Source organism: Tauraco erythrolophus, chromosome 1 (assembly GCF_009769465.1).
Source record: "Tauraco erythrolophus isolate bTauEry1 chromosome 1, bTauEry1.pri, whole genome shotgun sequence".
NCBI lineage: Eukaryota > Metazoa > Chordata > Aves > Musophagiformes > Musophagidae > Tauraco > Tauraco erythrolophus.
This window is the reverse complement of record NC_141465.1, coordinates 111,738,574-111,755,118: the sequence shown is the minus strand read 5'-3', so window position 1 is coordinate 111,755,118 and position 16,545 is coordinate 111,738,574. Positions and strand designations below refer to the sequence as shown.

At 37.5% G+C, this 16,545-nt stretch overlaps 1 protein-coding gene across 7 annotated transcripts in view; it reads left to right on the top strand.

Moving 5' to 3' along the window:
* The window catches only part of FRY (FRY microtubule binding protein), a 204,619-nt gene that overhangs the window by 161,240 nt on the left and 26,834 nt on the right, over window positions 1-16,545 (top strand). For 5 of the 7 annotated variants that reach the window (XM_086621030.1, XM_086621024.1, XM_086621016.1 and 2 more), the window contains 7 exons: window positions 3,465-3,605; window positions 4,253-4,432; window positions 5,505-5,666; window positions 6,518-6,592; window positions 7,580-7,750; window positions 13,473-13,673; window positions 14,213-14,374. In XM_086621030.1, the coding sequence (XP_086477156.1) occupies window positions 3,465-3,605; window positions 4,253-4,432; window positions 5,505-5,666; window positions 6,518-6,592; window positions 7,580-7,750; window positions 13,473-13,673; window positions 14,213-14,374 (1,092 nt within the window). Of the gene's footprint in view, window positions 1-3,464; window positions 3,606-4,252; window positions 4,433-5,504; window positions 5,667-6,517; window positions 6,593-7,579; window positions 7,751-9,767; window positions 9,777-13,472; window positions 13,674-14,212; window positions 14,375-16,545 lie in introns of all 7 variants that reach the window. The other 2 variants (XM_086621050.1, XM_086621057.1) reach the window with 1 other exon arrangement.

The window sequence follows — 16,545 nt, the reverse complement described above, 5'->3', positions numbered from 1 at the left end:
GCAGCCTGCTGTGGCCATGAAAAAGAATTTTCCAGTGTTCAGAATATGTTTCCCCTTTCTTCTTAGTTAATCCCCAGACCAGGATAAACAATGTGCTCCTTTCTCCTATAAACTGTGGGATATACTGTCAATAGGTAAAGCCAAATGGGTTAACAGCCTCACTGGGAAATCCACAGTTGAATGTTATAGCCATTGGTTACAGAGCCTGAAGCTTTAACAATCCTGGCTCAGTCCCAAATTCTTGGGCCTGAGGGAAATTGTGAGAAGTGCAGTGCTTAAGAATAACAAAGGAAGTCTCTGTTGCAACAGTGACTCCCTCCAAACACACAGGTTTCAGAAGGGAACTTTCTACCACAAGTTATTAAGACTGTGAGAACAAATGCACTCAGCAGAAGGTAAAAGCTTCAATTATTGCCATTCAGACAAAAATTTGCATTTAACCTATTTGGTAGCAGGTAATTGCTTGTCAGCTAGGGGTATGATCCTGGTGTAAAATAAGACATTTCAACTGTGTTCTTATCCAAACCTTACAGTGACAAGCAGTGCTCCTTACTCAGTTTTACATATTACAGCTCCATTGATGAAAAGTGATCATTTCTTCTAGAAAAAAACTTAGAGATCTCAGTCTGCAGATGAGGAAGAATCACTGGTTAATAGTGCAGTAGAACTTTGAACCTCCACTACCAAAATCAGCATACAAACACATTACTGAAAGCTTACTTTGATTTTATGTTAGATTTTTGCATATTCATTTTTAAAAATCAACCACTAACCATGAGAGCACAATCATTCTAGGTGCATATCTGAATTGACATGGGTCTCATGTTAAACTTCATTAAGCCCAGGGTCATGCTTGGACTTAAATAGCTAGTGCTATTAATGCCCAGAAGAAGGGACAGGAAACTACAGAGTGCATGGTGATGTGCTCATGGTAGATGTTTCCTCCTCCTCCCTCTTAGATAGAGGATTGCTTCTGATAGAAGCATGAGCATTTATAACCTGTTCAAAACCAAGGAATCACTAGAGATTGCAGCATCTGTGTTGCAAGGGGAAGCATGTCCTAGATCAGGCATTATCCCACTAACAGCTAGTCTATCAGACATGGCTTGTGAAATGCTTTCTTTATTTCCTCAGTGGACACAGAAAATGTTTGTTTGACTGACTAACATAGCGTAACGTAGCTGAGTATCTCTTCTCCCCTGCTGCCAGATTTGGAGGGGCAAAGGCAATGGTCTCCTGTGGTAGCATCCCAGCAATCACATCAACCAGCAGCAGGCAGCCCTTGAAGGAGCAAGCTCTGCTCTCCACCTCATTCTAGGTTAGTTGCTGCTTCAGGAAGGGGAGAGCTGTTGCTTACACAGTGTGGATCCCTAAACCCAGATAAGATCTGGAGAGTTACCACACACTAACAAGAGAGAAATCCACATTTTTTCAAAAGAGTTCATATGGACCAGAGTCAAAAAAAAAAAAAAAAAAGAGACTGAGAACAGTTATGATGTCTTCTTACAAATACAGTGGAAACTCTTTGTCCTGGACCTCTGGACCTCATTGATCCAAATGATGTGTTACCACAACTCCATCTTGCTGCTATTTTTGTTACGCCTGGCAGCAATAGCATTCTTATTGTTCTAAATGCATTTTAAAGTTACTGAGTTTTTTTTCAACTGAAATATTCTTTCTTGTTACAAATTCATGATCTGTGTAAGTACATTTGGACTATCAACCACCACAAATGCTCATCTGAAGAAGTGAGAACTGGCACAGTCCACAAATGTTTGAGTTTAAGTGCCAAGAGCTGTTTAAGTCAAAGGATTCTGTTGACAACAATCTATACAAACTAGAATGGAAATCAGAAGCTTTCAGAGATAAAGTTCCTAGAACAGCTTTCTAATCAGCAATAGAGACAAAATTCCCATTATTTCCCAATAATTCCTTTTCCTGTCACAAAAGTGGTTATCTTATGCAGTAGCCTCTGTCCAAGAACAAAAAATTTCTTTCTCTTATCCAGATAGTTTCTTCTAATCCTTTATTTGTACACTGATGTGATTTATATAGCAGCTGATGTGCTAGATCATATAAACTATTTACAAGGAAAGAATCAAATCTTCCATTGCAAGATCCTAATGGAAGGCAAGAAAAAGTCTACAACCCTTTTTTTGAAGAATTGCTAAGCATGTTTTATCTGTTAGTAAAGATATCCATGGGCTGAAGCAGGTTACCATGTAGTACCTTTAGTTTAAAAGTCTTGCTGTCTTTCTGTAGAGGAATAGATAAAGCATAGTGAGTTCCATGTATTGTGCTGTTAATGGAATTTGCCTACTTTGTTTTATGAATCACTAATTACTACTCACTTTTACTGATGAAAGAAATCAGAAAATATTTATTGAAATGAGATAGGTGTGTATCCTACCTGCTCATTCCATTTTGGCCGGCACGAAGCGTTCTTATTCAATAAAAAGAGGAGCCTTGTCATTCAGGCCGGCGAGTACTCCACTTAGATAATAGTTGAAATTTTTCTCTGGTGAAAGACATGAGGCAGCACAGAGTTTTTATAAGTAATTGTTTTCTAGACCCTAGTATCTCCAGTAACCTGTGTTAGAAGAACTTTTTTGTTGGCCTGAGCAGAAGGATAGAGTCCAGTGTTGAGCCTCTGGTAACCTCCAGCAATAACATTTGGTTGCCTCTGAAATTTGTGGGGTGGGACAGTACCTGTCAGTAGTGAAAGAACGTGCTACCTTCCAGGAAATTTTCAGCTGAGGTATTTCACACACATGTGCAAACATAGCATGGCTGGCTGTACGCCTCCTGAATTACTGTCAGGTATACATAGGAGCACAGTTGCATTTCCAAGGTTCATTGTGGTATTCCGGGATCTGCACTCAGGTGTTCCAAAATTTCAGGATTTAGGTCAAGCCCTTCTTTATATTAGCCTCTACAGTAAGAGAGCCCAGGGACTCCATCTCCTCCTTAACAGAAAATATTTCCTTGGCAGTTACAGCCAGTGAGCACTGGCAGTGAAATGTATTTGGATAAATACATATTGATGTCTGAATAGTAGTAGTTTTGTTTCTTCAGCATGTTTTCTTTTTTCTCATTGACTTTCAGCAAAGGTAGAAATAAAAAGATACTCCCCTGTTTTTATTGGATGTGCTTCCCCAATTACAGCGTGAATTTTACCTGCCAGGTTACTCAACTGCTGAATGTGTTTTCTGGATAAGTTAGGGCAGGCATATATAAAATGTATGTTTCATTATCAAAACAGGCTAGCATTTGGCTCCCAACTTAAAGCTCTCTTGTGTTTCACACTTGTATCATCATCACTTGTAAAATGATTGTAAAATGGCATTGCAAAATCAGTGAGTGAAGAAAGATTAACATTAGAAATGGTATTCATGAAATTAGTAGGTTTTTCCACAAGAAGAAACATCTCAAAATTTAGTTGTTTTCACTTTTTTTTTTAACAGCTACTAGAAAAAGGCCTTCCTAGTATGCAACAGTCCCTCTTACAGATGATCTACAGTCTTCTTAGTTATATGGACCTGTCAGCTATTCCTGTGAAACAGTTTAACATGGAAGTTCTGAAAACCATTGAAAAATATGTACAGGTAAATACTCTATCTTCTTTATATTAACATAGGAACTTAGCAGTATTTACTATCATAAGTTGTGCATCCCCAGAGAAGATGCCCAGCTGTGTGTTCACTATATGGGAAAGATTAGGCTGCAGCTCCACTACATCAGGAGCAAGCTTAGTACCAGGCAGAGCCTGACTGACCACCCTGTTTACTTAGTAGCATGAAGGAGATGTGACATAAGCACTTTCCTTCAGAGACTTCTGCACCTAATTCTTGGCAAGTGGAAAATATATATTTCTACTAGAAATTCACACCTGTATAAGGCCTGTGTCAAGTCAGCTTTTCTGTTAAATGAGGATTCTGCAATGGCCCTTATATTTATTCATACTGGTTAAGGCATTCAGGTAGGAGATTTTAAATCCTTCGCCAAGTTGGCCTTGCGCTCAAATCTTCCAGGTTACAGGCCAGTTCCCCAACAATGACAACTTAGGCAAGTCTTGGTCTCTGCTGTTGAAATTATTCTGCAGGTACGTGTCTTGTCAGTGGCCAAGAGAGGGACAGAACAGTAATATTCCAATTCCTCATTTTTGTTATGTGGCAAAAAATATGACTGTAAATCGTCTTGAATGTGCGTGAATCTGTCTTTCCACTTGCTGATTAAATATGCCTATTTCTAGAGCATTCACTGGAGAGAAGCCTTGAATATCCTGAAGTTGGTAGTTTCTCGGTCTGCCAGTTTAGTTTTACCGTCCTATCAACACAACGATCTTTCAAAAATGGAAATACATCGAGTGTGGAACAGTGCCTCCAAGGAGCTACCAGGGAAGACTTTAGAGTTTCATTTTGATATTTCAGAGGTACTGTTTGTAATTCTGCTACTTAACACCTTAACTGTCTTGTTTGATAATCCTAAAACGTGTGTTGCAGCTCCTTCAGAAGGCTGAAAAATTGGGAAAGAAAGGAAATTTACCACACTGGAAGTCTCTTAAGTTCTTTTTGATCCACAGTGACATATATAGTGACCCATGCTGGAGGGCTCTTTGTGGAATTTTACTAGATTTTTTTGTGAAGGAGTTATTAGTTGCATTTAAAATTAGCTAGTGTGAAAGCTGTGTGGCAGTTATGCCAACTGTGATATATAAGTATACTATATGTATTTTACACTTCGATGCCAATGTTCTCTGTAACGCTTAAACACAGAAGTATGTCCTTCAAGGGAGTACTGTCTGACTTCTGACTGAGATCTTTTACAGCGATCTTTATCCTGCAAACCTTGTACACCTTTTAACTTTATAGAACTGAGTGGTCCTATTGACTTTAATGGGCAACTCACTTTATTTATAGTTATGAACCTGCAGGAAGGACGGTTTGCAGCATTGTGGACTATTTCATATAGATAATAGTGAGACTTTGAGGTTAAAAGGAAGCATGAACATAAAAAGGCATCTCGTACTATTTTATAAAGTTTCTTCTTGCTGTTTCATGTAGGTATAGTTCTAGAAAATGTTGAGCATCCTATTATCAATCCAATAAAGCATTTCAATGTTTATTGGAACTGGTCCAGAGTGTTCAGCAGTCTTAGGAAAAACCTATTAAAAAACACGTGCAAGAAATATGGATTTGAAATAAACTTCATAAGATTTCTGGGGGTTTTTTTGCTGGTTCTTATGCTGCAGACTTTTTTGACTAGTTTGAGTCTTAGCTGTTCGGGAGCATAAGCCTTAGCTACTACGTATCCCAATTGTTACTGAGATGTTCACAGTGGAAAATAACATTCATTTGAAGTGACATGAAATTTGATGCACTCCTTGTTTTACTCCTGAATATGACCATCAGAGTAATCTTTTCCTGCAACTGAAGCACTATGACCCATTATAAATATATATGCCCTGGAGCATAGCACTAGCGAATAATTACTCTCTATTTAAGACTCCAATTATTGGGAGACGGTATGATGAGCTGCAAAGTTCTTCTGGACGAGATGGTAAATCCAGGGCAATGGCTGTCACCCGAAGCACTTCTTCAACTTCATCAGGATCTAACTCCAATGTCCTTGTTCCTGTGAGCTGGAAGAGACCCCAGTACTCTCAGGTAAACTCCGTTTAAGTAGTTCGCTATTCATTAACAAGTTAGTCTCGGAGCAGCTGAATTAACATGCACTAGATTCCTAAATGCTTGTGCCCACTGTGCCCTGCGCAGTGCTCCTGGCTGGCTGGGGCAGTTGCAGCATCTGACTGACTCTGTGTGCTGAACATCTTTCTTGGACTCAGACATGGACTGAGTTATGCCTGTCATCTATCCTGCTGGTGTTTTTCTTTCAACGTGCAGGAAATGCATCCCTTTAAGACCTCTAAGCCTAGGTCAGATTTACCTAAGAATGACAGGTGAATTCAGATATTAGCAAGGAGGGCAGATAGACAGCATGGACAACTTTCTAGGTGTTGTTTTCTTGGAAATCAAATAAAAACAATTCCTTGGGACAATTTTACTAAAAGTAATATTTGATTACCTTATTGATTTTGGCTATCTGCCAGTTAAAATAAAACCAAGCAGAATAAATGTATTTCTTGTTGCTTTTTTTTTTTAATATAGCAGATTATATAGCAGTGGCTCAGGCACCAATTCTGCAAAAAATAATTATGCTTGTGCTTAATTATAAGCTTCTGAACTGTCCTTTTGAAGTATGTGCAGGATCCAATGTTTCGTTATTATGCTCAATAGAATTAATAGGCTAATTTAAAAATAATAAACACCAAAATCATTAACAGCAATTCATATGTTTCCTTGTATGCATAGCTGCTCTGAAAGCAACCCTTTGAGCACTTAGTGGCTAATTCTTTGGTTTATTCCTCCTAATTAAAAACTGTTAATGTGTGTTTGTAGCTACCAGGAGAATAGGTGGTTAAAAAAAATGCTCATTTGAGAAACGTCTTGTTTTCTAGAAAAGGACAAAGGAAAAGCTGGTGCATGTCCTTTCTCTATGTGGTCAGGAAGTTGGGCTGAGCAAAAATCCTTCAGTAAGTAGCCTTGTATTGACCATTTCTTCGTTTCATTGTGCTGACTTGATTTGTATAGCTTCTTGTCACGTTACTATCATCGTCGTTTGCACTGGCCCACACTGCATTTCTCAGCGTATAGACCAGTGAGTGAATGGCCCTCTCACTTAAAGATGATTTACTTACAGAGCTACATATGGTTTTGCTGTGAGAGATCTTTGATGCTATAGGTTTTACTTATGGCAGCTCAGTGGGTAGAGAGTAATGACCTCTGGTGTTACCAATCTAGAGCCCTTATAAAGTAAAAGATAAAATTACAGAAATAAAACTGAGGGGGATGTCTGATTTTTCCATTAGATAGTAGTTCTAATGTTATTCTTTAAAAATTAATATTGTGAAACAAGCAATAGATCATCCAGGGTAGGAAGATATTAAAATAGTTATTAAATATTTTCTACAGAAAAGGGAAATTTCGTAATATTTTTGAATATATTGTAACTCACATTATGATGAACAAGTGCTTCATTTCTGCAAGACAGGGACTGTTGCATTTTTGTAACTAGACTGCAGATATAGTTATTTTTTATAGGAAATGAAAAATTGTAGCTTGTGTGTTTTCTAATCTTGACATATTTTTGAACATCATTTTCAGCTAGAGATTTTTTTATGAACTTACTACTTCATCCCCTTGACAGTATTTTCTTTGCTAAGTTCTCCAAATTTTGTTCCTATTAATCTATACAAACATCCAGGCAACATCAATCTGCAGCCATTAGGAGGTAGCTGTAATATTCTTGGACGTGTTCCTGCAGTATGAAGTTGTTTCTTTGTACAAGTTTAATCTGAAGGCACCTGTCCAACATAAATAATAAAGAGTGTTCTAAAAATACTCAGTGAAGGAATTAGGTGTGTACTGGAAATACAGTCTTCCGAATAACCAATTACAGCTTTCAGGAAGAAACAACCAGAGGGAACAGTTTGTTACAAGAAAAATCGTTTGAATTGTAGGTGATTTTTTCTTCCTGTGGTGATCTGGATCTGATTGAGCACCAGACGAGCTTGGTGTCTTCAGAAGACGGAACAAGGGAGCAGGAGAACATGGATGATTCAAACAGTGAACAACAATTCAGAGTCTTTAGGGACTTTGATTTCCTAGATGTTGAGCTGGAAGATGGGGAGGTACGGTATATTTTCTCTGAAATAGCTTTTTTATTCTAACAGTTTGATATTCTTTCTACTAAAAACTATACTCTTCTTGTAACATAGAACTTTAACTGTATAACTATAAAGTTACTTTTGAGTTCAGATTATTTAAAATATTCACTTAGTGTTTATTTCAGTAGCGTAACAGTAAGAGGCTACCACACCCTTCCTTTCTGAATCTGCTTTAGGAAACACTGCAAAACTGTTACTGGAAGATAAAGCCTCTGTCTAGTACCTTTTCACTGCGTTTACTTTGATGTGAATTTGTTTTAAATACAATTTTTAAAGGTCTAAATTGTTAAAAAAATATATATTTGCCGATTAAAAACCCGTAAAATGAAATTGTTCCAAGTCTGTTGGCTCAAGAGCAACCCTCCAAAACATGAGTTCAGGCCTTCGGGCTGTTGTTAATCCTGCAACTGCTGATGAAATCACTGACGCTCAGAGAGATGTACCTTCCACTCTGCTTAGGTGTCTGTGACTTCATTATTTCATGCAGGAGCTAAACAGAACCCTGAGGGCGCAGATCAAGTCTTGACAGGTGAAGCCCGTCAGCTCACCTTGAGCTGAAACTGCTGAAGGGAAAAAGTTGAAGAACTGCTGAATTTTGGGGGCCTACACCCTTTACCCTTGCTTATATCAGACTTGGAGTATTTCTTTCTATCTGGGTGGGAAAGACCAAAACTGAATATCCATTGCCAAACAAGTCTAGCAATTTTGTTTCTATTTAAAAGTTCAGAAATTGTTAGCTCTTTTGAGATACTTAAGGTGCAGATGTTCAGCAAACCTAACATTTTAATGAATTGTCTTGTCATCATCTGGACTCAATTTTAACATGAATTCTCTTAGGCATTGCTCTTAGCCCTGAGAAGAACATGTGTACAAAAAGAAATAATCAGTTCTCTCCCTAGTTGAATTAAAGTAATAAAATAATTTTAAGGTTAACAGGCCCCTCAGACGTGAACTCACATACGTCTGAATTTTGATCTTTTTTTCAATGAAGAGAAAGGGTGAAGGAACGGAAAGAGATGTCACAGAGTCCTTATTTTCCAAGTCAGGAATCTCTGTATCAAAATACAATGATTTTGGTTCACAGCTGCCCATGACTTTGCTAAAAAAAAAATAAAAAGGAATTGGCATCAATAGTTGAAAATATATTAGCCGAATATTATGAAGGAGCTTTAATGTTCCAAACAATGATAAATTATAAAACAGCAATGCCAGATTGTTTGTCAAAAAACATACCAACTTAAAAACTATACACCAGTTAAAACCGTATACAGATTATACATAATTGCGCAGAACATTTCCTGTCAAAGCGAGTTTACCTTCATGGATGGTGACCCTGCAAAGATTTGTTTTATATGTGTGGCTGACTTCAAGACTGAGGCCTAAATTAATCAATATGCTAATTGTCTTAAGTCGGTTGTGGAACAGATACTAAGCTTCCCTAGTTTTATTTGAAGTAAAATCAAAAATGTAGTCTTTTAACACAGTTTTTAAATTACCATGGATCTGAGACTTTGCACTCCAAGGTTTAGCTCAGACTGACTTACTACTGTTTTAAATAAAGATACTTCAGCCAAATTCAAACCTGGTGTAAGAGGCTACTACATCTCTAATGACCGAATTGAAACTGTATCATTTACATCAGGTCTGAATTTGATATATTCATAAACATGAATAAAACAGCATTAGAAAACTTAAGCTAGGAAGAGCACAAATATTCTTTCCAAAAACACCTTATGATTTAAAGAGGCCAGTGATGCTTGTATCATCTCCAGACCACAAGACGTACTTGTTTGAAATTTCAAAGAGATGTGAAAGCAAGTAATGGTTATTTTCCAACTTAAAAGACAGGCTGAAGAGTTGAAGTTTCTGTGACAGTATTAGTTAAAATTCTAGGCAAATGTTTGTCCATGATGTCTTTAATACAGTGATTTTACATAGATTCTTTCTATTTGTTTTTCTATCTGTTGTATCTGCTACCCAGGAACTTCAGGTAAGAACGCTACTTGAACTCAGATATGCCAGTATATGTTATGCCTTCTTGCAAACATGTATTATAGAATAACATCATAGTTTTGTTGTTGCCGTCTCCCTCTTCAGCAGGCAGGTGGGTGGGTGAGTGTGCGTGTGCTTGCACTTCTGACAGGTGCTTCGTTTTTTGTCTTGTATTAGAAATTTTTTTGAGGTCTTTTTCAAAAATTCTGCTTCGGTTTGCTTTTGACATGTTCAACAGTCTTCACAAATTTTAAAATACTTAATTCTAGTATCAACATTTTTCAAATTGAGCCATTTCTCCTTTTAGTATCTTTGTGCATAAATAATATGTAGAAACAAAATAAGAACTTCACTATTTATAACATAGTAAAGTTTGGATCATTTGTCTCCATGGGCAAATCATGTATAATTTCAGTTGTGGTATATTGGCTCCTGTTAGCATCTTGGTAAGCCTGATACCTGAGACCTCTTCAGAAAGTCTACATCACTGCCTACCAGCCTGAATTTAATAGAATAAATTAATTAATTCATACAGTTTAATTTAGTTCAGCTATATACTCCTACCAATTTTGCTGGACTCATTTACCTTGTGAAGAAAACTGAAAAGGCGTGTCAGTGGTTGCGAGTTTGGGACCTAAACTTGCAGTTTATCAATGTACAGAGAGAACTGACATGACAAAGAATTGTCATGAGTTGCACGAACGACACAAAAATCAGCAACAGCAGTAATTTGCACGTTTGTTTCTGATAGTTTTTACACCCGTTATTATGCAAACGCAACCCCCAAAAAATCTTTGTCTCAAAACGCCTGCACTCTAAAAGATACAACCGTGGAAACAGAGCCTTACTATGCAGTTCCACAATATTTGTGTGACTCCGTTAGCTTTGCACACTCTGTCAATACAGTAAGGTAAAGGCTTGTGTGAAAGATGTTTTGCATGATTCTTACCCGCTTTATGGAGGAGCTACACTGCTCTCCCCCACATAGGGTTACTTACCTTTTTACTGCCCTTTCCGTGTCTCTCCTTCCCCCTGGGTTGTGGTAGAGTGCCTGCAAGGGCACATCCGCTCCTTTACGAGAGCGTGGTGATTGTGGGAAGTCCTGTGTGGTACCTGCTCACTGCTGGCCACACACATTTATAATATGTGACTCTCTTATTTTGAATTGATGTTTGTTACTGGTGGCTTCTCAAATAGGAGATGCCTTTGCTCCAGCTGTAGATAAAAATGAACAGCCTTTCAAATACATCTTCCCTCCTTCTTGTTAACTGTGAAAAAAAGATTGCTTAACAGACTACAAAAACAACTCCATCTTTGTAGACATGTGTTGACCTCTTGCTTAAATTCAGTATGATTCTGGGTGCTCCTGTACCAAGCTTACACTAACCCAACTACTATGGGTATTTGGGTTATACTGTGTTTCATCTCTCTAACCCTTTTTCCTCACTTTTAATTCACTCCCCTTTCTAATTGCATGCCCTACAAGTGTACCTTTTCATTTTTCTTCTTTTTGCTGGCTTCCTTCTTTAAGACATTGCAGAATAAAACTGCAACAAGAAATATTCCCATAGACAAGGGCTGCATCGTTTACTGGTAGCTGTACTAGGCAACATGAGGATCAGGGTGTGATGACGGTCATCTTTGCTTGCTTGCTTATTTATGTCATTTTGTAATTTGTTAGTTCAGTAACTGATGTCTTTGTGGAGGATGTCTCATTGCTGCATGCGTCCTACAGCCTTTGTGGGGGAGGATGGACAGCTGAAGAATTTGTTAAGATAAATAGCTGGGAACTGAACAGTCACTTTTAGGATTTAAAGAGACCTAATTTCTTAAATCTTAGATGTGTTCTGTTCTCTTCCCTCACAAAGCTACCATATGATCCCAGTCCCAGGATGTAAACACAGGGTTCTTCCAATAATGTGTTGGTCTTCGTAACAATTTCGTGTTCATTTGCTCTTGAATATGGTGCATTCCTCAGTTCTAAATATTCTTATGAATTACAGTCCTTGCATTTCTGGATTATCTTTTTCCTAAAGAATATTTTTTTCTCCTGTTTGTTCATGAACAGTGAGCTTAGTGTCATGAAATGGAACTTTCCCTCTTTCTAATCATATTCCAAAGTCCATTGCATTAAAGGGCAATGATACAAAATCAGATCTATTTCTGCAAGTTTGTTGATTGTTAAGGAGGTAAGATTGCAATTGAATTAATTGCACTTTATGCATTTTAGTCCTCATTCAGTAAATGTCTGAGTAGTCTTGAATGGGGATTGCTCAAGCGTATAAAATTAAAATCTACTTAAGTACCTACTGAACTGAAACCTCTTTCTCTATGATTGCATATAATTTTAATCTGCATGAGCCTAGGATATACTCCTTCCATAACCAGTGATTTGATAATAATATTTATGATTTTTTTTAGGCAGAACTATATTTTTGTCAAATTCATATTTAAAAGATCACTGTCAACTTGAATTTTCAGCAGCTGGTTTGCTTGTTTAGGAGTGTTGCATCTTACAGGGTCTTGTTTTAAACGGTCAGCCCTGAATCTTTAAAAAGAAACATTTTTCTCTGTAAATCTCCTTTCTGTGTTGATGTAAGGTTGAGGGCTTTCACCTAGATAAAGTATCCAAAACCACAACTGTGTACTTCTGGTTAGACCCTTCATGCTGTGTAAGGGCCCTTTGGGCTCTGCAGGTCCATGATGGGAATAGTTGTGGACACGCTCCTGCATTGGCTGAAGAGGAACCTGGCTAGACTTGAAGAAGGGAGCAAGAGAATTAGCACAATTAGGGAAACAGGATACCTTCCACTGGAAAATACATAAAGTAAACAAATGGAAAAATGGTGGGAAACTAATTATCATTTTTATACATGAAAGAAACCAGGTGATCTTTGGTTCAGTTCACCATCCTAACAAATAGTTATGGAATCTGTTTAATGCACTTGGTTTTATGTAACTGCATGTGGGATTGGAACTGAATATAAAATGTTTAGTCCATTTGACTGTGTCCTGTTTAAAAAGTGGAATCTCAGTCAGTGCTGATCAGGTTATTCACAGAGTATAGTTTCAAATAATTAAAATAAATTGAAGTTACAAAAATAAGCTACATGGGCCTAGAATAAAAGTTTTAAAAGGTGAGCTGCTTTAGCTGTTACATTTTGCGTGCTAAATGAAGGATTCATTCAAATCTGCCTTAACTCATCATTATGGTTACATATATAATGAAAAGAGTCTAAAATCTTTAACATATGTTTCACAATTGAACCATTGCTATGAACTGTGCTTCTAATATTTTTAAACATCATAGAAAAATCCTTCAAAATTGCTTCTGAACTTTTCTTTTGCCTGTCACTGCTCTACTGGTGTTGAGGTGTGTGTATGTTGACTTATGAAAACGAATTCTTGAACCAGCAAGTGCATGAAAAACATCTAATACTGAAAAGAATGAATCTTCATTTAACTGTCATTTCCATGCTTCTGCTCTTATCTGCAGGTGAAATACTGGAAAATTTTAAATGCTCCTTTTACATTATTGCTTAACAAAATAATGTTTATATCAAGTTTGTATTATATTTTTACATAAAAACATTTCTTGAGCTAACTTTAATGATTAGCTTTAAACCACTAATGATTAGTGGTTTTTATATGATGAGTTTCAAATCAAGGAAGCTCACCCTGTGTCTGATTTCAGGGTGAGAGCATGGACAACTTCAACTGGGGAGTACGCAGACGGTCCCTGGATAGCCTGGACAAGTGTGACATGCAGCTGCTGGAAGAGAGCCAGCTCTCAGGAAGCACGCCCAGCCTGAACAAAATGAACCATGAGGACTCCGATGAGTCATCGGAGGAGGAGGACCTGACCACCAGCCAAATCTTGGAGAACTCAGACCTAGTAAGTTGCAAACTTGCAATTTAAGAATAGATACGGTTGCGGTTTTAAATGAGCTGGACTTTTAGTTTCCTCTCGCCAGGTGCAATCTAATCAGCTGAAATTGGGGGGTGGCACTCGAAGTCATGTTTTGTCACTGCTTGATTTTCCCTTGTTTGGAAACATAAACAGGAATTTTATTGCAAAGTTTGAAACACAGGAAGCATCTGATGTGATTATTATGCCTTTTTTCCACAAATTACTGTGTGACAATTTTGCACAAATGGCTAGTAGTAAATCTTTCTGATGTATGTGATACTTAAATAGGACAAGACTCCAGTTTGGTAAACAATGTCAGGTTTTTATTGTTCACTTCTGAGGTGTTTGCATAAGTGATTTTTATGATAGAAACATTGAAAGTGTTATAATTTGTCTGCCTATACAAACTAAGGGAGCCAACATCACTGCCTGTTAAGATGTCTGCTTTGCATGTTCATAAAAGCAGTGTGTGACAGGGTAGCTGTATACTCAGTTCTTCGGTGCTTTTGTTGTCTTTTAAACAGATTATAACTCTTTCCCCATCTGAGGATACAAATCACATTGACTCACTTTCTACATCATGTGGCACAACCTCAGCAGACCCTCATCATTTTAACATAGGAACGTCCAGCTTTGATGTGTCTTTGCCTGATATGAATAATCTCCAAGTGTCTGAAGGATCCAAGGTGGATACATTTTTACTTTCTTTTCAACTGGATTGTATTTTACATTACGCTGTTACAAGTTTATTTTGCTTACACTTTCATGAAGGGTTTGATCTGTGAAAGCAAGTACATTCTGACTTCCTGTATGTAATTGCGAAGTACGTTTGTATTCTCCTGCACATTCATTCTCTTTCCTTTCTAGTTACATTTGCTTCATAAAAAGATTTTATTTATTGTTTCTCAAGTATATTACCCTACATATGCACCAAGATACTACAAGCTCATTGGAAGACAAACTCATTAACTGGCTCATGAACAAGGGAGTATTCTTTTGTTCTTCATGCTGATTTAAAAGAACGATATGCCAACCCATGTGGTGGGTGTATGCGTGTATTCTCTGAGATTTTTTTGTATGTGGGAACCTATTGTACAGTTGTGTTCACTGGACTCAGTTTTTGCCTTTTGGCAGACACTCAGAAATTTTAAATTCATGACTGCGATATTAAGCCATCTTGGGGGCGTGGGGAGGCAGGATTTACAAGGATACGACAACCATGTTCAGCACAGTTTATTTCAGACAATTGTATCAGAAGATGAACATAGAGTAAGGTTGGTAAATTATTATCAGTGTGGAGATGATTTCTTGTATTTTCCGTTGGATAATACTTGTTCGTGGGAGATCAAGTGAACCTGCTCCTCTCAATGTCTCTCCAGAAATATAATCTAGGCCAGGGGGTGTGTGTAGGATAGTGGCTTTATGACACTGTTGCCTTACTAGTAATGCTTTCTGTGTCACGTCTAAATCGGATGGCTTCTGGAGAAAGAGCGGTGTAAGAGAACAGGGCAGGGGAAGAATATGCCTTGGGTAATGATCGGCTTTCATTCCAGTTCTTGCCCTTGGTCCCCTCTAAATGCAGCCGCACAAAATGATACGGTACTGCTGGCACCGCATATAACAGAAGTAATGGAAACTTCTGGTTAAGAGATCATAGAAAAGAAAATTGGAATTGTGCTTAATATTGAACAAATCGTTTGTGTCAGAAACCTCTCCAGGAGGAAGAAAGGACAGGAGGAGGGAAATGTGGCTAAGGATAGGGAAGGAGGGGAACCTCTCGGAATAATGGTTGTGGGAAAGGTAAACTCATCATTTGTCGAAACAACTGGTGGTAGACAAGTTACCACATAATGACCATTAGCAGCAGAAGTTGGCAGAATTTCAGTTCAGGAAGCTGCAGTTAGAACAGACATGTTTGCAGGTGGTGACTGTGGCTAATCTCATGCATCCAGCTGCTGTAGCTATTGGTATGTACATTAAGAACTGCAAGTCACAGTTCATGAGTTTCATGTATGCCTGGGGTTTTAGAATCTTTACTGTAAAAATTTCTTTAATGTCCCAATACCCATGCACCAGTGTTCATCAAAAAGTGAAAAACTTTGGAAAAAGTAAATAAGAATGTAAAATCACAGCAGTTTCTTGTGGGATTAACAGGCAAATTCAGCTAGTCTTGAGACAGATTTGATATTGGTGAAATACATAACCCAAGCTGACAGGAATTTGATAGAGCTACATAGATGTTTGAATTTATAAACTTTACACATACTGACTTCTTACTGGTTTTTTGCCTCAAAGATCTTTTCTTCTAGTATGTATACTTCTGTATTTTTACTCAAAACAAATTGGAGTCAGTATAAACAAAGATAAAATGCCTGGCTTTATATTTATTTTAAGGACCAAGTCGTCCAATTTTTCATCAGAAAACTTGAACTTGCACCTAAATAATTTTTACTTAATTTGCTAACACAAAATCTGAGCTCTTTCCTGTTTCTCTTTTCCTCTGAGTTCTTATTTTCAGAGAGCTAATGGTATGTCAGCAATGTAGAGGAAAAATTTTGTTACTTCTTCAGTGCCATACAAAAATGTTTAGTTGTTGCATCATAAGCAAAAGCAAAAATATCACCTCAACTTTTAAATAGATGCGGTGATCAGAACAACAGACTGATTACGTAGGCTTCTCAAATGTTTCAGTGCCAAAATCCAAGTATTATTGTTAATGGCACGAAATTAGTTAAACGTATTTTCTATTAAAGATAATGATCACAGTAATTAAGATGGTATTTATAAGGAATTAGAAGGCAGTGATGGATAATGATATGAGGGATCATATTGGACTCCAGTGGCTGGGAGATGCTTG